Genomic DNA, 25,475 nt, shown 5'->3' with positions numbered 1-25,475 from the left:
TTACTGTTGCGTGAGGCAGGATAGAGGACAGTACAATCCTGTTGGCTTCTGAGCACTTGCAGCCCATGATCCTATTGGTGCTGGCAGTCTCAGGGCTCTTGTAACTGCAGGCATGAAGTACAAATCTAATGAGGTGGGAGAACAGCTTGTTGCTGTTATTGTACCAGCTGTGTTTCTAAGTGGTTATATAAAATGGCTTCAGGCAGCTATTTCAGCACAACGATGTGTTGCCTGGACTTAGCAGATGCTGTGTTGCTGGAAGCATTGTAGCTCTTGGTCATGCACAGTCAAAACAGGGCGTATGTCAGTAGTCTTGCACATCTCAGTCGAACCTGAAACTTCTGCCAAGTTGGTACGAAAAGCAAAGCAGCTGAAACTGTGGAAGAAAACAAGGCATTAGTCATGTGTTGAAATCTTCACTGGGAAAGAGAGGAGCAATTGTTGAGATCCCACTGAGGAAGATGGCATTTCAGCAGTGCTCTGATGCAGCGCTTCGGGTAGGTGTGTTGGTGAATGTTACAGGGCTTCCACTCACTAACAGCTCAGTATAAACTGTACAGTGAATATGTTGCACTGCCTGTCATTTTGGTGGCCAGAGTTTAGATCAAGCCTGAAGCTCTTTCACCTGCTTCTGACCAGATCCAGAAAGTCTGATGTTGCCTCATAACTGGGTCGTTTGTCCGCTGGGCCTCGCTGCACATCTGTGAGTCCAGAATATAGTTAAAGGCACATCAGCGCAAATGTGTAACTGAAGCAGACCTTATTTGTGTGTGTGGAAAAGGCGGCCATTGCCAGCTTATTGTTGCTGTAGGATTCCACTGGCATTTTCTGGGGCTTGTACTGACGTGATTAAATGGGGAGAGCTTTCTGCCTTGGCCCTGACTGCATCGTGCAAGGGGAAAACAAGGCAGGTGCCAGCCAGCAGCAAAACCCACAGGGTTTGCTGTTCGATTTGTACCACTGAAGTGTTTATTCTGATCGATGTTGACAGAAATGTTCATCATCTGAGTAAAGAATGTGCAAGGGTGGAAAATCAGTCCGCAAAGGAAATGCCATTTACGTGACAATATGGGCTTAAGGAAGGGAAAACAGGCCCGTTCTCAGCTGTGACTCAAGTTCCGTGTTGCCAGTTCCTCACCACAATATTTTACAAGTGAAATTATAAATCACAGTGTGTGTTTGTTTTAAATATCAAGTCTTAGCGTCTCGGATTCTGATAGTTTGTAAGCTATGTGCACAAGCGTTCTCTCCCCCTTTGCTCATAGGTACGGCTCGCACGAAGGTCGGATCTTTAAAGCACCACAGCACCAGCTGGAAGCCGTGCCGCAGCCGGGCCGGACCGTGCCCGCGGCTCCGCCCTCGGGGCGGGCAGCAAGAGAACCGCTCAGCCCTGCACCGCCGACCGCCTGCAGACGGTGCGGGACTGAACGGAAGTGCCGTGGAGCCGGTAAGGGGCGCGGTGGGTGCGGGCCGCCCGGAGATGTTCAGTGAGCCTCTCGGCTCACCGCAGCGCTGCGGCGCGGAGTGGCGGCCCGAGGGCTGCCTCTGCAGGCGGAACGGCGGTGGGCTGCGGGAGTGTGGCGAGCGGCCGGGCTGGGGACGGGGAGGACGGAGTTCGTAGGATGGGTCACTGCACCGGGTCCGCGGCAGTACCGCAGTGCGCTGTGTGTATCTGTGTGTATGTGGATACGCCGTACCCCAGGGCAGAGCCGCAACGCCCCGGGGACGGAGTGCCGTGCCGGCCGCGGGGTAATGGGGCGTGGTGCGATGGGATGAGAAACGTGCTGCTCCGAGAGGCTGCGGACGAGTCGGGGTCCCCGTCGCCGCTCACTGCCATCCCACCTCTCCGGGGCTGCGGCACAACAACGACCTAGCTTCGTCCGTGGGCGTGCGGTCCCGGGGGGCTGCAGAGATTCCTTCGGCGCGGTCCTCAGCCGCGGCATTTGGACAGCTGTGTCACTGGGGCAGGTGGGATGCCCCAAATGGACAATTTGGGAATCAAATTTCTATTTAAATCACTAAAGACAGGTACACTGCAGCTTTACTGCCGTCAAAGCCGTTATGCTGGCTTCGCCGACCTTTATTATTCCGGCCGTGATTCACTTCTGCCAAGCGTCAAAGCTGCGCCGTGCCGCGCCGCGGGCACTGCGGGGCTGAGGGTATCTCCAAGATGGCGGCGTCCCGGGGCGCTGCGGGCTGTGCCAAGAGGTCCGGGTGCAGGGTCTCGGAGGCGTCGCACTAAGTGGCTTATCTTGGGAAACATTACATCCTGCAGCCGAGGGCTTCTTTTTTTTTTTTTTTTTTTTAAAGCTTAGATAATACGGATGAAAATAGCATTTATTTATTTATGACAGAAGGATTTCAGTATTGTTTTACTACAAAGCCACCTTTTGAAATTCTGTTGGAAGGAAAAGATTCCACCAGCTTATGACTACGGTCTCTTAATTGCGCGCAGAAGTAGCTCCAAACAGAAGTGTGGTCAAGAGCAGTGACGTCAGTGCCCCACTGCAGTCTTATGGCAAAACTTGTTACTTGAATTCCTGCAGTGCTTTGGGACTGTCGACTCCCACCTGGGTTTTGAAGCTAAATACAATACCAGGTTCTTCTGCCTCAAGTGTGTCTTTTCTGTCTCCAGATCTGCTTGGTGCTGGTTCTAAAGGAGAGCCTTGGGTGTGGGATCCATGGGAGCTTTGCACCAAGTTGTTTACCGTCGAAAACATCAACTTTTTACGTGTGTAAATAGTGATAGGACAAGGGAGAATGGTTTTAAACTAAGAGAAGATACAGATTAGGTGTTGGGGGCAATTCTTTACTCAGAGGGCAGTGAGGCACTGGCTGCCCAGAGAAGCTGTGGGTGCCCCATCCCTGGAGCTGCTCAAGGCTGGGTGAGATGGGGCCTGAACAGCCCGATCTGGTGGGGAGCAGCCCTGCCCATAGCAGAGGTGTGGAATTGGGTGGACTTCCCTTCCAACCCAAGCTGTTGTGTGATTCAGAAGAGCCCATTCTCTGCAATGGTGCGTATGAACATTCAGCAGTAGGCTCACACTGCTCACACATTTCATCTTGCAGACTGGCACAGCTGGGAGAATTGTGGGGAGAGGGGCAGCAGCCTTGTGGTGCAGGCAGGTCTCGAACAGCCCTTAGGGAGGAAAGGAAGGAGCATGGGGTGGCTGTGGGTTTATTGGCGGATTGCTGTGAGAGAGAAGACATGCAGGACCACAGGCCCTTCTTACAGAAGGTGACAGCTGGTGAAGACTCTTGGGCAGGATGAACAGCAATGCTGCAGCCAGTGGGGCTCCGGGCCCAGCGCCTGGAACAAAACCTTCTCCGTGAAGGTGAAAGTCACTTTTGTCTTTTCCCTTTCAGTGGTTTTCTGATGGCCAGTGACTTTAGTCACACAGAATCCCTTTCTGAAACCTTGCTTCCTCACCACATATTTTGCTGATTCTGTATATATTTTAAATATAATAAATATTTTAAATCTGTTTATGCCCCCCCAAACAGAGAAGAAGCATGATCAAGATGAATTGTGTCCTGCTAACCGCCTGCATTGTTCTGCTTGCTTTCTCTAGTTCTGGTGAGTATAATGGAGGCTCTCTGCTGATGGAATGTTATGACAGTGTGTGAAGGAATCATGGAAACAATGTCTAAGAGGGAAAAATAACAAGAAAGGCCTGCATTATTTAATGTTGCTGCGGGGAATGAGGGTAACTTTATAGGCAGGGCTTCGTTTCTGTGGCTGATTGTCTTTGGTCAGAGCAGAGAGTTGTGTGCAGAACGTGCTGCTGTTTAATATGGCAACTAAATATTTTGCTGTTTTGCTGGTGGAATATTGAATTCCTTTTGTATAATTTAGAAACAAGGAGTAGAGCACAAGGGAGATATGAGGTAGGATGAAAGGAACAAGGGAAAAAGGGATGGAATACAATTCTGGTAAAAATATCTCTTATCTGTCATGTTGGAAAATTAATTTTTAAATAAAAGGAGCAAAAAATAATTATGCAGAGGTTATAAAGATGAGTGTTTTTTAAAAAGAAATATGTAGAGCACATGCTTCAAAATCTTACTTGCAAAATTGCCAGTTTCAGCGTGTGCACTGACAAAAAAACTTGTGCATTTCATCTTGGGTTTAGGTTAACAACCAGAAGTATGCTTTGTGGCAGCCAAATGCAGCCACTGTTTCTTCATTTTTCTTTTCAATTCTGCTCGTTCAGTAAGGCAAAACTCTGTCTTCTTAGGTTATGCCCTGAGGTGCTATCACTGCGAGAATAGCCCTTCCTTGTGCAAGACCAACAGCACTTGCTTATCAAATGAAGACACTTGCTTGCAGATGAGGTTTGGTAGGTATACTGTCTTACAGACCTAAGGTAAACATGGCTGTATCCGTTTTCATTGCCTGTGCACTTCTGATCTGGACATAACTTGAATTTCTTAGCCTTCTGCAATAGAAGGTTGCAAATATAAGCTTGAAGGTCATGCTTGTAGTAAATTGGTTTATTTTGACTTCCAAGTGACTGATACAGATTGCTGATTTGGATATTTGATGTACACGTTGTATCAGCATGTGTACAGATGTCTCACTACATACTGAGTTTGTGGCTGACACAATTTTTACTTGAGCTTGTTGCCTCTAAGGAGTCCAAGTGGATAAGCTCATGAAGGCATAGAGGGGAGAAAACTTTTCTGAATTGGACATTCATTGTGATCACTGTAAAACTTATATTTCTGATGTAAAGATGGGGTTAACATGGTATGGATCAACACCTCAGCTGAAGATCATTCTTAGCTCTGTAACAAAGCATTTACTCGTCTGCAGTTCTGGAGTTTGCATTCTATTTGAAAGGCAGAAATGAAACTGTGACCATTTTCCCAGACTTCCTTTGGGTTGTGGGTTAGTCAGCACAGCCTTTTAATTGCTGTTTTTTTGTTTTGTTTTGTTTTGTTTTGTTTTAAATAAAGAGATTCTGAAGCTAATCACTTTCTAGTTGAAGCTCCCCTACTGGGAGCTTGGCATCTTGCATGAGAATGTCCACAGTCTCACAGAGCAGACTCTCTGGCAAAAATAAGAGCACAGGCTGTGTGAGGTGAACCTGCTGGCTGAGTGCTGTACTACGTCAGCTCCAGCAGCTCTTGTCTTAGTGCATGTCCCTAGGAAATGAAACAATGAGCAAAGTGAAACAATCTCCTGTTCTCCCAGCTGGTTCCTTCTGCCCTAAAAGACTGTTGTGCTGATTTTACTACTGACATCTTCCTGGGATGGTCGTTGCTAAAGCTTCAATCTAAGCAGTGATTCTCAATCTGTATCAAAAGTGGCATTGCTTTCAATATTCTCTTAATCTTTTCAATTATTTTCCAGGTAAATTGAGAACGTTCTCCTGCTGGAAGTTGTCTCAGTGCAATGTGAATGATATTGCGGTATTCTATCAGTTGGATAACTTTGATTACTTTTGCTGCCAACAAGACTTGTGCAATGAGGGTGCAGTTACTGGGGTTAACAAGGCAGCTTTCAGTATTGCTTCTGTAATGGCCATGTTATGGATGCTTCTGTAGCAATCCTGGTCTGTGTGCTGTATTTCCAAGCTGAAATTATACAAAAATCATTATTAACTCTTCTCTCAGTTGTACTTCTTGCACTTTCAGTTCCTAGCTGTGAGCTGAAACAAGGCCTTTTAATTTTCAATTCTGTTCCATCTGGTAAACTGCTGTCTCCATTTGTGTGAAGGAGACCACTATTGTTAACATTTTCAGGAAGTTTTGGCATGGCATCTGCTCAGTGGAAATACCTAGTTCTGAAGTAGTATTACATTGTGGAGGACTGGGGCAAACCTTTGAGGTTGATATGGAAATGAAGGAATAATGTATGTTTTGTGATGGAAAACTGTAATTTCTTACAGTATCATGAATTTTAATTAATTTTATTTGAGATTTCGGTTCTTTTGGATGCTACCTTTTCATACATAAAGCAGTGAGTTTACCCTCAACACAGAAAGTGTTGAATCATAAGCATAAACTTGCTGCAGTATTCATGAAGTATTTGTTTTTAGGTGATGCGGACTCTTTGTTCCCATCACTGTAACTTTTTTTTTTTTCCACTTATACAAACAAATAACGTAATGGTCAGTACCATTATTTTGGAGGAAAGCATCTAACTTTCTTAAAACATAACCAAAATAATGCTTTTAGTGAGGAAAACTCCTCCTTTTTTTATATTTCTCTGGGCATGCAGATTACATATGCCAGCTTCTTTTCTGGGCTTTCATTTTACAGTTTAGTTTTGCTTATATTTTTTTCTCCAAGTCTAGGATTTAAGCTAAGCATGTGCTTTGCACTAAATATTTCTTGGTATTCCAAAAATTGTTTATAAAATGCTAAGGAATTAAAATGGCACATCTAGTTTACTTTCCTGTGTAATCAGCTTTTGTTTTTGTTGAAACACATGAACAGGTAAACTTAATCCTTTAGGCTTCCATAGGAGCATTAAGCAAAAGTTTGCAGACTTTTATATTTTGACCTTTATGCAACTGTATAAATGCCAGTCAAAATACACATGCATCTAAATAGCATGAAGAATAATGCTCGGTTTGTGTGTGTACGGCTTCTAGAGCTCGAACACTGCACATTGTTTTGATTCAGTGGTGGGGGCAGACCTTTGGTGCTTTCCCTGGTCTTAGGGAGCCTCTCAGTTAAGTACGATGCCAAATTTTCCTTTGACAAGTTTGGAACTTTTTTAGCATGCTCTCACAAGAGTAATGGTCCATAGCCAATTGTATATTCTTTTCTGAGGGCTCTGGCTCGTGCTGTCCAGGGTGTCAGTGACACTGGCTCACTTAGTCATAACAAAGGCAAGGGATTGCGTTGTGTTACTCCAAACCATCATGTATTCTGCAAAGCACCTTTTGGCTAAGCTTACCTTAGCTATGAAAACATCCTGGGATCTCTCTGGTCACTCAAAATATGAAAGCTATGCTGTCTTTGATTAATAAAAAAGTAAAAAAGAAAATGTGAAAAGTGTGGTTATTTAAGAGCACGCTACTTACAGCCCAATATAATTCTCATTTCCAAGCAAGATGCATCCATGCTTTCCATCTGGAGACTCTCCTTAAATGTGAGCCAGGCTTCTTTTGCTTCTGACCAGGAGATGGCTGCTACGTATAATCAGTGAGTTTTGGCAGAGTGATTATAGCTTTTGGGAGTTGTTATGCTGGGAAACAAAGAGGGTTAGCAGTCTTTCTCTAAGAGAAGTAGTACTGGTATGACACAGGAGGGAAGCAGTAGAATATGTGGCCTAAGAGATATGGATCTCTTAGGAGTGTCCTGTTGAAAATACTAATTTCCCATCGTTTGGGAAAGAAGAGTTGTCAGTGCCAAAGCATATAATATAACATACTTTGGTAGAGATACAACATTCCTATAGGAAAAATAATAAAAGGTGATAGAGCTGTGACATTTTAGAAAGAATGTGGAGAATTTGTAGGAGAAGGGAAGTTTAAAAAAGGGAAAAAGCAAACAAAAAAGGATTGATATTTAAAAGAGCTAACAAGAAGAGTTAATTCTGTAATCACAGTGGTAATAAAGTTCTGTGATAGTAAAGGAATGTGGTAAAACCTTCCTTACTATGAGAATAGTTAGGTAGCAAATATTTTGTGTGATTAACTGTGTCCTGTGAGATACAGGTTAGTGCCTGTGGCTGTCTACATTACCATGGAGTCTGGGGTAATTTGTCACTGTTTTCTGGTTTTTGTTCTCACTGTTCTCCTTAGTTTTTTAAATTATCTAAATTGTTTGCTCCATTCTAAATTAGTGGCACAACTAAAACCCAGTATTTATGTTTACCTTTGAGCATGCTTTATTTGTCAATACTGAGAAAGCAGAGAGCATGAAATTTCTTCCCACTGCTGATTGGATTGAGAGAAATGCGGAGGCTAACAAGCCAGTGGAGAAATTGCTAAGGCAGTAGAGTAGTCACAACAGAGAAATCTCCACTCATCTCTGAGGGACGTGTATCTTGCTGATGAATAAAATGAGTGTTAGGGCTGAAGGGAGTCATAACAAGGAAGTTAGGCTGCAAGGTACACAAGAACACTAAAACCAGTTATTTGTGAGGTGCGAGTTGTTCTCCCAGTGTGTTGTACTTTCAGACTTAATGATGGAATTTTAATATCACACTAACAGGATGCAGCACACGGCATTTTGGAGTGGGAGAACCAAGCAGTGGATTTGGCTGTTGGGGTTCCAGAAGCAAGCAGGGTGTCATTTCCACTCTCATCTTTCTAAGACTAGTTGATACACTGGGTTAAAGGGTATGGAAGACTTGTGGATGATGCAGTCCTCATGAGTTTATACGCTGTGTTGATTATTACAGCAGCTCAATTCACACTGCAAAGAAAAGTCAAAGTTTAAGGAAGTTTTGGCCACTTTCACTGAATTGGAACCGTAAAAAAATATTTGGAGTAAAGATGTAGATAAGTTTTCTGAAGAAGTTTCTGAAACTAATTTTCAAGAGTCCTTTAAGAAATGGTGATACAAGGGGTGATGAAGCAACAGGCACCAAAACACAGCGTTCCCCAGGCAGCACTTGTGTGCACATTCCTATGTATGAGAGTGGAAAACTCTGTAATTCTGGGCCTGAAGAGGCTACAGCACTGGCTGTACTCAGACACATGTAAGCCTTCTATAGCTACATCTTTTTCCATGTACGTTCTCTTCCTACTGCTCTCAGTTTTGCCTCAGAACCATGGAGGTTTCTTTATTTATGAGGTCAGTCATTTGCTGTTAGAACTTCTGAATTATAAATACAGTGCAGAAAAATCTGTTCAGAAACAAATGAGGAAAACTACCTGAACACAGATGGACCATTACCTGAATGTTCTAAACTGTTATATCTGAAGCCTCTTTCCTGCACGTGAAAATCTCTAGAACTGATCAAATGCCAGTCTTGTTGAAGTGGTTAGGAGTTTAGTTTTCGGTAAGATGCCTTCCAGCCCCTGTTTTGCAAATGCTAGCTAACCCAAGTGTGTTGTGAGGGTGTAACACAGTGCTGTTGTTCCCATGCACGCGCTTCCCAAAGAAGCCTTTATTCCTGAGAGCATTCATGCACGTGGCGCCGGGAAGCCCATGGCCAGACGTGGCTGGGAATTTCAGTGGGAAGTGCCTGTGGGAGATCCTGGCCTCGCATCACTTGGCCCAGCAGCAGCTGAAGGAAAGGACCAGGCAGTCTTTTAATAAATGGCGTCCTTAGTCATAGGACACCAGCTGCGAACTGGAAAGAAGGGCACATTGGGAAAAGCAACGCTGTGACGTTGGTCATACTGGGAAAGCTGTTTCACTTCATCTCCGAGAACAGTGACGGCGCGGCTGTCGTTATGTTTGTCGTTAATGTATCCGCAGCGCACCGATACTCGCAGAGATGCTCATCTCTTCCCGATGCTTTCCCTCGTCGGTCATCGGCTGTCGCGCTCCCTCAGGGCCGAGGCTCCTCCGCGCCGCCAGGGGGCGCAATATCGACGTGCCGCGGGGGGCGTGGCTCGCTGCCGTGCCGGGCGCTGCGGGGCCGTGCCGAGGCGCAGGCGGAGGAGGCGGTAGCGCTGCGTGGAGCCCGGCGCGGCTCGCCCGCCCACCGGCGCCCGCAGGTGAGTGGGGCCGTGCGGAGCCATTTCGCGAGCTGGGGCGATCGGGTGGGGGGAGGAAGACCCGGCCGGGCCTCCTCGCTGGGGCTGTATTCTGCCTTGGCCCTGAGCCTGAATGGGCCTTGGACGGATTGCGGTGACGGTGCTGGTGGCACTGCAGGAAGTGTGTACGGCCGGGAGGTATGGCCGCCTTTCCAGGGGAACGTGATCTGTGTTCTCGAGGAGCTGTTTGTAACAAGCACGTGTAACAACTGTGCGGATGTGCTGTTAAATCAGTTTCGGGTAAAAGCAAAACTGTGCAGGTGCAGTGAGAAAATAAATAAATGGACACGCTTTTCTTTCGGCCTCTGTGTTTAAAGCACAAGTGTTCAAACAATTGTATTAGAAGTAATAAAGCACTGTTGATAATCTTTCTACTATAGACGTGTGAAAGAAGAGGAAGGGAGCACCGTTGCCTTCCCTGGTAGTTCTGCCTCTGTTTGCTGCTGTGCTTCTGTAGTGAAGGAGAAGAGCTCCTGTAATGCCTTCATATTGAGAGCTCAGTGAGCGTGCATGAAGCCATCTTTATATCAGAATGGCTTTGAACAGCCGTGGGGAAAATGAGTATGGGGGTTCTGTGACCTCTCACGTATGTGCTGCTGCTGAAAGGTGCCCTGCCCACAGCTGTGTGCTCTTCATTGCCCCTGGTGCCAGGCCTTGACATAGCTGGCTCAGGGAAGTGAGCAGGCTGGAACTCCCCCAGGTGAATGCATGGTTAGATTTTTTTAGCTGGACTTGACTGCAGCTAGAGTAGGACCAATAGAATGGACGACTATGGAGCCAAAGCTGCCAGAGGAGCTTTTTTCTTTGATAAAATCCCATTGTGATAAGAGCTGAAACCTCAGTTGTCCTTTGAGCATAAGGAGAAACTTCCTTCACTGCAGTTAAGGAGACCTTAGTTCTATCTCTTGGAATTCGCAAAAGATTTGAGTATGCTGCCTGTTGTTCCTCAGTGAAGGAAACGTTGAGAGAAGTGAGCGTATAGTGCATGGCAAAGGATGATGATCAGCATGGTAGGAAATGCAAGACCAAGAGCAGGATGAGGTACTGGTGGTGATGGAGCAGTGTGGAACATTTAAAGTGAGGGTGAGCAGGTAGATCTTGCAGCAAAAAGACAAACACAGAGAAGGTAGCCACAGACCGTTCGGACTCTCAGCTTCTTTTGTGCTTGATGACTGATAGTCTTATGTCCAGGAAATAGGCTAGCACTGGAAGGACAATTGGGATAGAAAACTTGATTAAGTTCTGTGCAGATAATACTACAAGAAGAAAGGATTGTGCTGAGCATTCCAGCTGCAGCCTTGGTGCTTTAATTTGTTGTCAGCAAAAGAAAAGCAAAAATCACTATTGGTTGGCTTCATGCTGGGTGAGGAATTTTTGTTTTTGTTTCCAAGTTAGTTTGGAAAACTTCTCAATATTTAGTAACCCTGCTATAAATAAAGATGATTGGGAAAGTAGCAGTTAAGGTATTCAGGCAGGAATGCTGGCACATGAAGTGGCTGAAGGCAATTGCTTCAGTCAAAGCTGGAAATGAGCTGAAATATTCATAAGTAAAATGTAAATGCACCACCATATTACGTTCAATGAGTCCCTTTTAGCTTCTCTGTACCTCAGTAACCCTTTTATGTATCTGGAAATGAGCTTTTTAATGAGAGCAGATTTGATGTTAGGGCTCTGGAGGAGTCATAGATAGGGTTTTTACTTTTAAGTTATATAATTTCCATCCCCAAGCCCATAGTTACTTTGTTGGTTTTAATGTTAGGAAAGATTCTTAGCATAATCCATTTTGACCTTGTAGATAACATAGGCCATAGATTGCAGTCTGTGATGGCTGTTTTTAGCTTTTAGAAGATAAACATCTTTAAAAGCAGTCTCTACTATCATTCTGCATACTTTTTAAGGTAAGCTATGTGCTAATGTTTATAATAAACTGGTTTCCAAATTCAGTAGTGCTGACTGATCTGTGTGTGCATATTTCAAAAGTATGCTGTACAGATGGGTGTTGCCAGTGGAGAGTGGAGATTATAGAACAGGTAGGGCCTGGCTTTTCACTTTGTGCTGCTGTTTGGAGTATTATCCAGTGACAGAGCAACATCTGTCTGTTCTTAATATACATCTCCACGGCGCAGTCTGGTGTTTACAGCATGGGGTATTTTGAAGACTGCCTGTTTTTTTTCTCAGCCAGGCCTATCACTATTATGCAGGATTGTTCTTAACCCCTGAGCTGCCTTCTGACCTTTTGATCTTCAGGATTTCGCCACCTTAGAGCCCTGAGTTGCCTTAATTTATGAGTCTACAGCTTTCCACAGCCAGAGACTACAATTACACGTGTCTAATACTTTGTTACTATTTAGAAATCAGTGGTGCTTGCTGCAGAGCAAAGGAGCAAGGATAAGTGCTGCTCCAGCAGTGTCCACTGCTGATATTTAACAGACTGATCAGTGATTTCAAGGGTTGCAGCGCTGACTTTATTTCTCAGATGAAGATGGTTGCATGGCACGTAATGCAGGATGGTGTTCTTTGAAGATTTTACGTGTGTGGTTTTATAGAACCACACGTTGATATGAACCCTGTCATACAGCAGTAGCAGGCAGTGTTTAAGGTCTGGTTAAATATTAGCAGTGCTTCTATCTTTTATTTACATGTGGAAATAGCAACTATGCTGAATACTACTTTACAGTATTTACATTTTAAAGGCTTCTTTGGATTTTTTTTTTTTTAACAGTGTTGACACTTTACAAACTAGGAGTCAAAAGGCATAGTATGCATATTTTATACAAAGTGTAATTATATCTTAGCAACTAGTAATGTGATGGAAATCAGAGGTGCAGTCACCATTGAACAAACAAGTTAGATTCAAATATTTTACTTTGAAATGTGCAGAGAGGACGAGTTGATTAGAGTTATCTGAGAGTCACTGATGTTCACTGTTTTATTATTTCTTTTATGTTTTCCATAGCCATCTTGAAACTATGTGGAAATGGGGTAGTGGAGATGATTCTCCTTCCAAAGCAGTAGTAAGTAATGAACTACTTTTCAGTAATAATTTCTCTAATGGATGTTATGCAATAATATGTATTTGCTCTTTCATAAAGAAGTTGCTTGATTGCTTTTACCATCATTTGCTTTTATGACTCCATAAGTCAAATTGGGTTCTTGCTTCCATTCTGCGTGATGTTTAATCATAACACCACTGCTCTGCTCCTCTTCATTATGCTTACATTGTTTTAAGAGAAAATTCAGAGCAGTTTTATGGGCTTTATCCCAAGTGTGTTATTTGTGCATAGTGTTCAGTAAAATATTTTGTTACCTCTAGGTCCAGTAACAGTACTACTGGATGTCATGATGAAAATCCAGTAGTTAAGAAAGTTCAGCCCTTGTACATTAAGTTGCTCAGCATTTGGTATAGCTATTAATTATTTTCATGATTTGTTTAGCCATTCAAAATCAGTGTTGTCAGGAAAAAAAATGTTATTTTAAATGAACTATTATGAACTATTGCTATAGTTACGTTAAAGCTTATTTTGGAAAAACTCTTATTGAGGGAAAGGTGAGGGATACTGTTTTTTATTTCTGCTTCCTTAAAAAATAAAGCTTTCTGTAAAGCCTCGAGTAGAGTTAGCTAGATCCACTTGAAGTCTTTCAGGTTTCTTTTTATGATTCCACACAGATCTTAGATCAGGGACAGAAGGGAAGGTTGCTGTACAAGAGCTCTATAAAGATGAGGAAAAGGAAGAAACTGCAAGGAATTTCTGAGGTGGCAAAATACAGAGATTGATTGGGTCTAAACAAAATGGTGGAATGGTCTGACCGAACCATAGTACAGTGAAGAGTGTTCCTACTTAGAAGAAATCAGATCATTACAACTATGTTGGGAGATCTTTTTAACATGGTTTTATATAACCCCTTCTGTTACTTTATCTGTCAAACTAGCTATGACCAGTCTGGTATGTGCACATATAGTAGATGCATGTTTTAATGTTGTGTTCTAAAAAGATTTGCTGTATGTGTTTAGAAAACAAACACACCCTCTTGCCTTTCAAGCCCCCTCCCCAACCCCCTCCTCCCCCCAAAAAAACCCCACATCAAAACAGATGATTTTTTTGCACAAGGAGCATTGTCTGCACCATTTTGTTTGTTCAAAGTGTAGTTAATGTCTGCAGGCTGCGGGCTCACAAGATGCAAGAAGCATGTCGGTGACGGATTTGACTGAACAGCTGGCAAGTACTGAGCAGCTGGTAATACAGCTAAAGGAGCTTGTTCGAGAGAAGGATGCTGAGCTTCGAAATAAAGATCATCAGTTAAAGGTACCGTGTATGTGTTCCTGTCAAAAAGACTGTTTAAAAAAAATACTTCAGTCCTGTTTGCCGTAAGCTGATTTTGTATATAAAAGCTTAACAGTCAGCTACAGCAACTGGAGGAACTTCAGGATGCATTGCTAACAATTAGCTGTTACGGATGCCTGGATGTTCTAGGTTTTTGCCAACATATCGTCTGTTCCAAAAGTTAACTGAATTTGAATATTACACAGGCAGCAGTCTCTTCAGTCTCTTCCAAAACTTTGTTTTGGATTTAGATTTCTTAGTTTTGTTTTTAGATTTTTATCCGTTTGTTTTTAATGGGACACTTGAAGGATGCAGTTGCTCATGGAGCTGATTTAAGTTGTTTGTGACTCTGATGTTTGTAGGAGGAGAAGGAATCTGCTGATGCCAAACTTTCCAAAGTGAAGCTGCAAAACAAAGCCAAGGTTGCATCGTTAACCTCACAACTGGAAGAACTTAAGAAACAGTTGTCAGCATCAGGAGACTCAGAGGAAAAAGCAGAACCAAAAAAGGTAAGTGCCTTTAAGCTCAGAAGTGGACAGTTTAATATGCTAGACTTGAATATGGAACTGAAGTCCCAGTTTTGAGCTGCTTTGATCAGGTTGCAATCAAGATAAACTTTGTAGTTGCTGTCTGCCTATCTGTATATTTCTATCTAATTTATTTTGCTATAGAAATTTAGAAAATTGTGCATTGTGCTTTCAAATTGTTTTAGTTAAATAAAAAACTAAAAAATTGTGCTGCTGTTTGTCTTATTAGCATCTCAAACTCTTCACACATGAGTCAGGAATATATGTTTTTGAGAGGAAATGAAACTAAAAAACCCACCTTGTAATTTTAATAACCAGAACAACCGTGGAAATCTAGAAATGGCCTTGGAAGCAAGGTTTGGATTAAATGTAGTAATCTCTCGTTTTAGCTGACCAGTATTTTACCAGAAACAGAGATTTTTTAAATTTGTTTATACTACTGCTTTCATATGAGTAGATTTGTTTTCCTTCTAGAAAGCATGTTTTAATGTCTTGTAACTTCTGTAATAACTTTAGTGAGACTTTAAGATTTGACTAATTATTTGAATATCTGATTTATTTTCCTAGCAGTTGGGTTTGATTTCTTTTGTAATGACAAATAATTTCTATAATCCAGTCATTGTGCCTTCTGAATTCTGATTGGAAATACTGTGATTTGGAGGGATTTAGTTGACACTTTTTTCCCCACTCCCTCCAACAGTTTCTTCTTTCCTCTGTGTTACATTGATTACACTTGCCAGGTTATGGCTTGCAATGGTCAGAGGAAATAAATACCCCTTCTGCATGTTTCAGTTTACTTTGCATCAATAATTATTATTAATAGTTTAAATACGATGATTTCTACATGCTTAAAAGGAATACCATGCTGCCTTTGTTTAGCTTCTTGGATTTGTATATAAGGGAATGGAAATACCAACCACGAGTAAAGAGTACTTTATTTCACCAATATTGCTGTTGGAATAGGTGGAGGTACCCCAAAACCAGTCACTACCTATTTATGGTATTAAAGACTCCATGTTTTTGCAGGCATCAAGAGATGGTGACCAGGAAAACGCTGCAGCAAATCGTGGGAAAATATTGGTGCTGAGAAAGAGAATTGAAGAACTGGAATCCCAGATCACACAAAAAAATGAAGAGTTACAAAAAAAGGTGGTATTTTAAGTGATGCTTAGTGTGTGTTTTTTTCACATTTGTGGTGCATGGTTATATTTAAAGGCTAAACAGATGTTCTGAGAAAGTTTTTGATTGAGAAGAAAGAGAAGGATGTATCACAGAATCACGGAAACACCAAGGTTGGAAAAGACCTACAAGATCATCCAGTCCAACCATCTACCTATCACCAACAGTTCTCACTAAACCATGTCCCCCAACACAACGTCCATGTTATAATGTTATAACCTGCTTGAGAAAATACAGTAATAGTTGTTTTGTTGTGCCTTCAGTTAATGAATTCTCTAGAATACTTCTATGGTATTTTGATAGTAAATGGAAAAGAAAAAATTGTATGACCTGTGTGGTTTAATATCATCTTTAAACCTTTTATTTTAAATGAAAATGCTGTTTTGCTTGAGTTGCAAAAAGCAATTCATAATGGAAAGAAACGCAAGCAAGGAGTAATTTCATAGTATGTGTCCTGTGCATATTATTGACTGTAGAAAGTGGCAGGAATGTGAGTGCTGCAGAATTTCAGTGAGAAACAGACTTCGTAATTAAATGTCGTGGCTAAAATTGAACTGTGTTATAAATGTGGTGGCAGTTTTTTCAGTAACTTAAAATAGGCTGTAAGGAGGTAGTACAAACTGGTCTTCTGTGCTGTAGATGATAGAAGTATAGATTACATGCTGTGTTGTCTTTTCATTTTCAGGATGCTGAATTGGAGGCTCAGCGCTATCGGGGGACTGAAATGGATGCCATGCTGGCAGAGAAAGAAAAGAAGTTAGCTGAAAGAGATGCCTATATCATCGATTTACAGATAGCATGTGGATCAGGTGGTGTTAACAATGAAGTACTCTTGCCCAATGAAGAGCTGAAGGTATATTTCATAGCAATTTCAAGGAACCCAACAAACCCTGCTGTTATATGATCAGTTCCTTTCTGAAGCATAAATAATCTGTCGTTATTCATGTGACTACAATTTTTTCACTTATTATCTCATTTATTTTGTTAGATCTAATATTTATTTACTTTAGTCAGTATCATTAATACTGACTTTGGAATCTGCTGACAAACTTCATACAAATTTATACCAAACCTGAATTTCTAGTTTAATGTGCTTAACATTAGAGGAAAGGCTAGAAGGTGATTCGTGATGATTGCTTTTTCTTTATTTTGGAGCCATTCTTCTTATCATTTTATGGTTTGCATTCTAAAGAACGAGCTATCCATTAAAGAATCATCCCTACAAAGCATGCAGATTCTTGTTCAGCAACTTAACAAGAAGGTTGGAGACAGTGAAGAAAAATGCAGCTTGTTCCAGGAAGAGATTGAGAGTCTTAAAAATGTTCAGAGCAATGAAAGAGAGCGTTTCCAAAAGATGGAAGCCACATATATAGAAAATGTAAGTAAGCACTGTAAAAACATTTACATTTGGTGGTGGAAGAAGTGATGTCTTAGCTGTAGTAGTGCTATCTCAATATCTGAGAAGAGCCATTCTTAATTTTCAGTGATTCTTGAGTTAAGGTCTAAATAATTATCAGGTGAAATAAAAAAACAATGAGACTGTCAGTAGATGGTTTGTACTGGTGATTATTGAAAATGAAAGTATTGTGCAAGGAGGGATTTTAACGATGTGGCTGATGTCTGTGCACAGAGGAACTAGGATGTAAATGAGTGAAATGAGTTGTGGAGCATTCTAGTAGAAGAACCTCCAAACCCTCTTCCTTGTGGCACTGTTCCTGAAGGTGCAGAAGTGTACACATGCAGTGTCTAGAGTTTTTGAGTTATTTAACCATTCTGAATACAGTCAGCATCCTCTTTTTCAGACTGAACAATCCCAGTTCCCTCAGCTGTTCCACATACAATTTTTGCTCCAAACCCAGCACAGCTTCATTGCCTTTCTCTGGAAATGCTCCAGGGCCTCAGTGTCTTTCTTGTCATTTGAAGTTTGTTACTGTAGATTTGAGGCACATTTCATGCAAGTTAGAGATTTATCTGTATGCATCATTGTCTTTGGTAATCACTGATTGATTGCTATATTTACTACTAAGTGGAAGCAAAACTCAGACTTATGGAACACATTATCTTGCTGTACTTTAGTTACTTCAGTGTTCTTTTAATGTACTTTTCTGAACAGGTTTCATATTTTCTTTGTATGTGTTTTCAGGTACGTGTGCTTCAAAATATAATTCATGAAAAGGAAAAAGAGCTGGAAGCACAGGGAAAAAAGCATGAGCAGGAGCTCTTTAAATTAGCTGCTAAATCTGATGCAAGTGCTGACTTAGAACAGGTGTGTTGCTTTGGAAACTCGGTAAATTGCTTTGACTTAGCTGTGGGAGTTTGGAATAATGTAATTAACAACCAGTACCACAGAATCACAAAGACTTCTATGACACTGTTCAGGTGTCTTGTTTGGAAACTAAAGATGGGATGTTCACTTTGTTTTCTGAAAGTGTTAACCTCTATATTGATAGCTTGATTTTTTTTGCTAGCTATTAAAGGCCCTGAAGCAGAAGCTCCATGAAAAGGAAGAAGTCATGCTGGGAAGAACACAGGTTATAGATGTGCTGCAAAAAGAACTGGATGCCAAGGACCAGGAGTTGAAAGTAAGAAATATCGTATGCACCCTGCTCAACTCACCTGATCAATTACAAGTTCCAAAAACTGTTGATTGTGTACAAAGATGATTCTGTGTAAAATACTTTGACAGTGCTCTGGATGGTTTTCACACATGCTGATAATGTAATCATGATTGTGCAAACAAATATTAATTTCAGTTAGGAAATGAATTTTAAGGAGAAATAAATCCCATGAAATACAAAATTGTCAGTTGTCACCCATAGTTTTGATTCATTTATTATATATGAAAGACTTTTTGCTGTCAAAAAACTTCAGTTTCTCTAGTTCAGAGTTTTGGAGAGAACTCCAAAACTGAGGCTTTCTTTTTTTTTCCCTAAAGAGAATGTTTTGCTAGTAGTGTGCCCTTCCTTTTGAAGTATTTCTACTGATTGCAAAACCTATAGCTAATCAGGTTTCTTTGTGTTTAAGCACCTATTGTGAACCCTGATTATAGCCTTTTAAGTGCTGCTACTTCAGTTCAACAATGTAGGAAAAGGACATTGCAGTTCCTCAAGCTTTTGAGACTCTTTGCCGAAACAACTTGTTTGAGAAGTGTCAGGACCAGCAATCTAGCCATAATATTTCTAAAATATTTTCCACTTGCCAAGAGGGTTGTCAGACTCACAATCCATTAAAAATTATTTAAACTGTGTATGTAACCAGGTAGGCATCCTGTCCTGATGACATAGTCAGGATCCACAGCAAAAATGATCTACGAGCTGTTATCCTAGCTGAATCAGTGCTTTATTCATCCTTCACATTTATTATGTGTTGTGCCTTATGCAGGCTTTTGTTTTTTGTTGTTTTTTTTTTCCTGGGGTTAGATGTATCTTGGAGGAAGATGCTCTACAGGAATAGTACCCAGTGCTAATGCATTGAGGGGACAGAAATGCACAACTTGAGGATAGTGGGAAAGGTGAAATATGACAACATGAACTTAGAACAGTTTTAACTGTTGTGGATCCTTGATCTTAGTATCAAAATAGCAGGAAATCTTCCTTTACTTATGCAGTATAATCACATTTTGAAAATATTGTCTCTGCTGTCCTTCACAACCTCTTTACGTGGACAGTTTATGGATTATGAATGCTGGCTTTTGTACAGCAAATCTTATCTGTTGAACTGCTGTCATACTCTTCTAGGGAGATCTGTAATCTTTTCTACCTCTTGTATTATAACTACTATGAAAGCACTGAAAGTAGAATAAGCACCAACAGAGAACTAGTTAGCAACAGGATTCTGTAAAAAACAGCTAGACTGTAGTTTGCTAGTTTAAATTCTAACAATGTAAGTAACAACATCTGAATGGTGTTATAGTGAACATTCTCAATCCTTGATATCACTGTTAGATCTTGCAGTTTTCCTGCACGCCATACATCAGAACATTCATTTTTATTCCACTTTTGCCTATGGGGAGATGTTGTATGTAGTTTGCACCCAAAAATAGCAGTGCTGGTTTTTGAAGTTCCCATGGAGCCCTTTGAAATTGAAGCTGGGTTTTTTGTACTAGAGCCAGTTGGCCAACAGCAGCATCCTTTTCTGATTACAGCACGATGAAGTGTGTAAGAATGTCATATAATGTTTCACAGTGGTACTGAAAATACTTCATATCAGAAAATAAACTTTTTTTTTTTTAACAGGAGATTACTGAAAACATGAAACGTCTGCAGTCTGAAAAAGAAAACCTCCAGTCCAAACTGGATGCTGAGAGGCATGTATTGAGAGCACAGATAAAAGATATGATGGAGAAACACATGCTTGAAATGACAGAAGCCAGGGAGAAATACAATGCTGAGCTGCATGAAATTCAAGAGAAACATGAAACTGAGCTGCAAGAGAAAGATCAGGCTCTGTTTCAGCTTAAGAAACAAGTGGCAGAATTAACTGGTAGTGGGCAGAGTAACTCAAAAGATGTTGCAGATCTGGAGTCTACATCCAAAGAGAAGATGGAAGAATTAGAAGGTATCCTATTTAAAAAGTTGTCATGTATGAAATTACTTTGCACCATACCCTTTCATACTGTATGCCAATTTCATTCGTTTTTCAAATAGAGCTCCATAAAATCCACTGGAAAAAGTTATCACCACAAAAAGTACATGTGCAGAAGCACTGTTATTGTGAGGGTTATGGGAATGTAAAGATATCACTGTAAGTTGCTCACTACATTTCTTAATGTTTTTCTTCTCTAAATGCAGTTGTCTTGTTTAAGTGTTACTTTCAGTTGCTAAAGAAATTAAACATAAGTCCTTACTGATAATTGTTCTAGGATTTTAAGTAATTTTTATGCCTTGCTTTTTAGTACAATTGAAATTGAAGACAGAAGAGGCCAGCAAATCTGAAGCTAAGTTTCTGAAAATGAAGGCTTGGTCTAAATCAAGAATCAAACAGTTGGAAGATGAGCTGAAAAATGTATGTGCAGCATTTTTTAATGCTACAAACCTGTTTATAAAATGTCTTTACTTCACTGAAAAAAGTAAAATATGGGGTAAATAGAATATTGAAATAATTCATTCAAAATAGCTATATTTTAGTATAAAAATAGTATAAAAATTGAATGAAAGCTAAATGTTGATACAGGAGGAAATTGCAACAACAAAATGTACAAATTTTGATGCATTTAAAAAGCTTACAGCTGCTTTTCATTTTAGTTCTCATCGAAGAATAATGATCTGTCAGCCTTGAACAATCGTGTGTCAGAATTAGAAGTTGAAAAAGAAGAACTGGAATTAAAACTGCAATCATTACAAGAAATAAGAACTCAGAATGGTAAAACAAGGGAAAAAGCTAATAAAAATATCTTTTTTACTACTCTATTGCAGATGGTTCAGAGTAAAGAGGCAAGGAGGGTTAAATGGACTTTTGACTTGTTTGTTCTAAATTTCCAGTATATATCTTTTCTTTTTTCAAACAGATTTGGAGGTAACTTCATGCTGCTTTGAGCAACAGCATACACTACTTAACTCAGAGTTGCAACTCTGTTGTTCCTTCCCTAAACGTTCTTGTGCTTTATTGTTCAGGCCTTGTTGTATTTGACAGAATGTGTATCAGGTTCTCTAGTAAAGTGGAAGAGGTATTTTCTTAGGACGAAAAATGAGCATATTTGGAAAAATGTAGCAGAGTATGTATAATAAATGGTAAAGAGCAGTGAGCTTAAATTAAGAATTATCTCAAATGTTTTTTTTTTTTCTTGTATAAAGATTTTGAGAAAAACTTTTGTATAAAACCTCAGAGTGGTAATTAGATTTAAAATACAGCTCAAAGAGATTTTTTTTGTCTTATCTTGTTAGTTTTTATGACATTCTTTTTTTTTTTTTTTAATGGAAAATGGTAGAATTTTCAGTTTAGTGGTCTAAACTGTTAGTCGATTAAATTTAAAGCACTCACTCATCAGTATTTAATAAACAAGAAGTCAGTCTTGTGGGTAAGTGGACAGCATAGCCCAGCACAGGCCTTCTTATTGAAGTCAATCAACTAAATTTCCATTTTGATTCTTTTTTCTGTGCCTTTATTGATCCTCCAATAGTTTTGCATCATAAGAAACCTAATTCATGATTTTCTTTTTGTAGAAGAATTGCTGACTAAGCTAGAAATCTATGAAGAGCAGCAAAGGAAGTTGCAAGCTGATCTTGACCAAGTTACAAAGAGAGCAGCTTCACAGGTTAAGTTTAAAATTGATTTGTATGAATTACTGATTGGCTCAGATGGCACATTGGAAAGTATGTTCATTGAATCTTGGTGCTAAAGATGAGTGATACATGAAATTGAGATGTCAGTAGCTGTTAAGTAACAAGCTGATAGGATTTGAATTACTTAAATGTGGATTTCTACTTACTTTTTCACATACTTTAAATTATGTTTCCCTAAACTGCTTATGATTTATTTAGTTACATTTAACAGAAATTATTGAAGTGTGACTTCTTATTACTTTGTGTATGACCTGAGTAACTTTCAGAAGAAAATAACAAATCTTAACAAATATCCAGGCATGGATGGCAGAGGGAGAAGATTCAGAAAATTATCCCAAAAGACTTCCAGATAGGTTAAAAGCATATGTTACTCTTAGTTCTAAGTGATTTTGTACAAGCCTAACAACAAAGCCAGTTTGAACATACTTTGCTGAAAGTGTTATCTATGAACTTTAATTAAATTTTTTTGTTTGTTTGATTGTTAAATTTATAAAACGAGACTTTCTTTTGAGGGGAAGGCAGAAACATTCTACTCGTGGATAAAAGTAATAGAGATTTCTTAAGGAAAGGAAGTTAAATATTGTTCTACTTTGAAATATTTCAAGATGAAAATGTACAATAATAATATTTTGGTTAAAAAAAACACTTTTTGTTTAAGAAGTATATTTCAGACTAAAAGTGCAATTGGCAAGTAGCATTTTAGATATTTTGCTAAGTGGTGAGGTTTGCTTTTTATACCATCCACGATAATATCTTCATTTTCACAGATATTTATGTGAACTGGTGAATAATATGGATAATTTTCTCTGTGAATGGCTTGCCAAATTAAAAAGTCATTTATGTTCATGGTGGGGATTTGGTGAATATATTTTCATGTCCACTTTCTCTTGTTAGGCTAGTGAATCAGGTAGTGTGGATGAATTGCAGAGTCAACTCTTGGAATGGCAAGAAAATGTACCAGAATCAGAGGAGTCGCGTGATCGCGTCAGAGAAGAGAAATCTGCTATGGCCTTGAGAATGGCTCAGATTGAGGAGGAGAGAGAAGGTGGGTTGTTTTTCTTAGTTAAGTTATCACCTACATATGATGTGCAATCACATCTTATATCTTTGTGTATTCTACTGCAGACTGAATTTATACTATTCTACCATGACTATTTTATGCAATCTTGAGAATTATATATAGCTAGTGAATTAGCTTAAATTTGCATTTTTAGTTTTTTTCCTATGTCCTTGAATCTTTTTTCCATATGTTCATTTTTTTTTTTTCTTTGTATCATTTTTATGAGTAGATGTGCTTGTCCTGTTTCCCCTCCAAGTTGCTGCTCTGTAAGAAAGCTTGAACTTATTTCGGAAGTGTACTGTCCACATATGAATGAACAGTGCTCAAAAAGCTCACCGTATGTTAAAGCTGCCTGCCTTGAACAGGGAGTAAAGGTGTGGGAAACTGTGGTACTGGTTTAAATTTGATACTGGGTGGCGCTTTAGTAAAATGCAGGACAATTTTTCCCTTTAAATGTCATTAATCAGAAACTTTCCTTTAGTAGTCTGTTAACAAGTGTCACTTGTGTGGTTGGTTGAATAACAGTAAGTGTTACAGAAAATAACATTTTGGGTGATCTCAAGTATTGAAGTTTTCTAAATTATTAATTAAACAGTTGATGAGAAAATGAAACAGCTTCTGTTAAATCTCATAAAAGTCTGGTTAAATTTCAGTTAGTTTTTACTGCTTATTTCCCAGACCTTTTAGTACTTCATTATAACTTTTGTCCCATTAGTTAATGGATCAACAGCACATTTTAGTGTGCACAACCTACCATCATAATTAATTCAGTTAAAGAACTTGAGTCTTCTCTTTCTAATGTGCAATTGATTAATTATTTTTCATTTAAAGGATGAATTTGGAAGTTCAGTATGTAAGCATAGAATTGTTTTAAAGATCTTGTCTCATCTTTTTGAGAGTTTTACCATGTAATACTTTGGACGAGAATAATATTCCCTTCATTAAAACTACCTGTTATCTCATATGTGGTAACTACAGATCCACATGCAATATTAATAGCAGTTGTAAAATTTCATCTGCGTCAGTCTGTGTTTAATTTTGCATTTTTTCCCCTTGGGATAAGCATGACCTTTCTGTTTCTGTTTGGTTTTTTTTTGGTGTTTTTTTTCCTGCCGTTACACCTGATGAGCCCTCAGCGTCCCTTCCCCCTCCACTCCTACCCTACACTGCGATTTGGTCAGCCAGTGAGAACATAGTTTCCCATCAGTTTTGTGCATGCAGGTTCCTGCAGCAATGGCAACTTGTAATATACTGTTGTTGATTTCTTCTGATGATGGTTCTTTTGAGGAAATTGCCAACAGTACCTTATAATATTTGCCATTGATGGTATGTGGGTTTTAACAGTGTGTGTAACAAATGCTGTCTTTCAACTTAATTTTTTTCCCTCTTGCAAAGCCCATTTCTTCATTTACATTAACTGAGTTGTGTTTCTTTATTTTTCTTTGTTGTAACAGCTGACTCCATATTTCTAGAGGAAAAAATTCTTAGCTTGCTGCAACTGGATATAACTAAATAAGAATTGAATTTATTTAGAAATTCTTAATAGAAATTGAAATTCAGTAGCATGTAAAGAAAAACAATTATATTCCCCCATGTAAGTTACAGGATTTATTTGCATTAATATTAGTTACCAATATTTTAAGCAATCTAGAAACCCACTACTCGTTCTGTCATAGACTATGGGAATTTGCCAAGTTAGGCAATTTTCTGTTTTGGAATGAATGTATGAAGAGCTACAGAATCCTAGGGGGATGATAGTGTTGATTGGTGTCTATAAATTCTGGCTTGTTTCCTCTGCAAACCACTGAATATTGTAACATGAACAGTAACACACAGAAGTATAGATACATTATTAATTTGAATGTTAATTTGAATGCACCGTGAATCAGAATAAAAGTGTTTTATTCAGATTTTTACTTCAGATATTGCAAATGAAAGGCTTCCTATGCTGCTGCAAAATATTAGAAAATATATTTACTTACTAACTGTTGTTAAAGTAATGCTGAATTTAACTGAAAGTGTTTTAATGTTTTACAAAGGGTTTTACACCATTCTAAAGCTCCAATTTCTACATTGTCATTTTTCATCTGACAATGGTAATGTCGTTTTTTCTTTCACTATCAAAACCAAAAATAGTTGGGTTCCTAAAGAATAGTGTACTTTTCATTCTGATGATACTTAAAAGGAGATGTCTTCAATTTAAACTTGAAGGCATTTAATTTTTTTAAAGAAGGAATTAAATTCTGATCTTGAATAACACTTCCTCTTTGAATTGCTTCCTGGACTACAATAATAGTTCCGTAAGCAAATATTTAAGGTGATCAGAATTTGGCATTCGTATATTTGTATATATACATATATGCTTTGAAAAAGCACATGTAGTGATTAAATACAAAATAAAAAAAAAAGTTGAATTCATGTTTGCACAAAAGTGTGCA

At 39.5% G+C, this 25,475-nt stretch overlaps 2 protein-coding genes across 7 annotated transcripts in view; both read left to right on the top strand.

The window, feature by feature from the left end:
• The first annotated feature begins 1,286 nt into the window (after nucleotides 1-1,286).
• LOC100541299 (CD59 molecule (CD59 blood group)) lies at nucleotides 1,287-7,000 on the top strand. The gene is made up of 4 exons (XM_085224531.1): nucleotides 1,287-1,447; nucleotides 3,505-3,577; nucleotides 4,239-4,340; nucleotides 5,357-7,000. Exons 2-4 carry the CDS (start codon nucleotides 3,514-3,516, stop codon nucleotides 5,548-5,550), a joined length of 360 nt encoding a protein of 119 aa, XP_085080657.1. The 5' UTR covers nucleotides 1,287-1,447; nucleotides 3,505-3,513; the 3' UTR covers nucleotides 5,551-7,000.
• A 2,480-nt stretch (nucleotides 7,001-9,480) lies between these two features.
• LOC100541605 (uncharacterized) overlaps nucleotides 9,481-25,475 on the top strand; it is a 42,887-nt gene continuing 26,892 nt past the window's right edge. For 3 of the 6 annotated variants that reach the window (XM_085224525.1, XM_085224527.1, XM_085224524.1), the window contains exons 1-14: nucleotides 9,482-9,629; nucleotides 12,625-12,682; nucleotides 13,829-13,972; nucleotides 14,353-14,499; nucleotides 15,544-15,666; nucleotides 16,382-16,549; nucleotides 16,889-17,074; nucleotides 17,840-17,962; nucleotides 18,165-18,278; nucleotides 19,932-20,253; nucleotides 20,591-20,700; nucleotides 20,940-21,057; nucleotides 21,858-21,949; nucleotides 22,872-23,022. In XM_085224525.1, the coding sequence (XP_085080651.1) occupies nucleotides 12,638-12,682; nucleotides 13,829-13,972; nucleotides 14,353-14,499; nucleotides 15,544-15,666; nucleotides 16,382-16,549; nucleotides 16,889-17,074; nucleotides 17,840-17,962; nucleotides 18,165-18,278; nucleotides 19,932-20,253; nucleotides 20,591-20,700; nucleotides 20,940-21,057; nucleotides 21,858-21,949; nucleotides 22,872-23,022 (1,843 nt within the window). In that variant the 5' untranslated portion in view covers nucleotides 9,482-9,629; nucleotides 12,625-12,637. Of the gene's footprint in view, nucleotides 9,630-12,624; nucleotides 12,683-13,810; nucleotides 13,973-14,352; nucleotides 14,500-15,543; nucleotides 15,667-16,381; nucleotides 16,550-16,888; nucleotides 17,075-17,839; nucleotides 17,963-18,164; nucleotides 18,279-19,931; nucleotides 20,254-20,590; nucleotides 20,701-20,939; nucleotides 21,058-21,857; nucleotides 21,950-22,871; nucleotides 23,023-25,475 lie in introns of all 6 variants that reach the window. The other 3 variants (XM_085224528.1, XM_085224529.1, XM_085224526.1) reach the window with 2 other exon arrangements.

This window comes from Meleagris gallopavo, chromosome 5, assembly GCF_905368555.1.
Source record: "Meleagris gallopavo chromosome 5, MGAL_WU_HG_1.1, whole genome shotgun sequence".
In the NCBI taxonomy this organism is placed as follows: domain Eukaryota; kingdom Metazoa; phylum Chordata; class Aves; order Galliformes; family Phasianidae; genus Meleagris; species Meleagris gallopavo.
The sequence above is the reverse complement of the archived record's forward strand: the minus strand, read 5'-3'. Positions and strand labels throughout refer to the sequence as shown.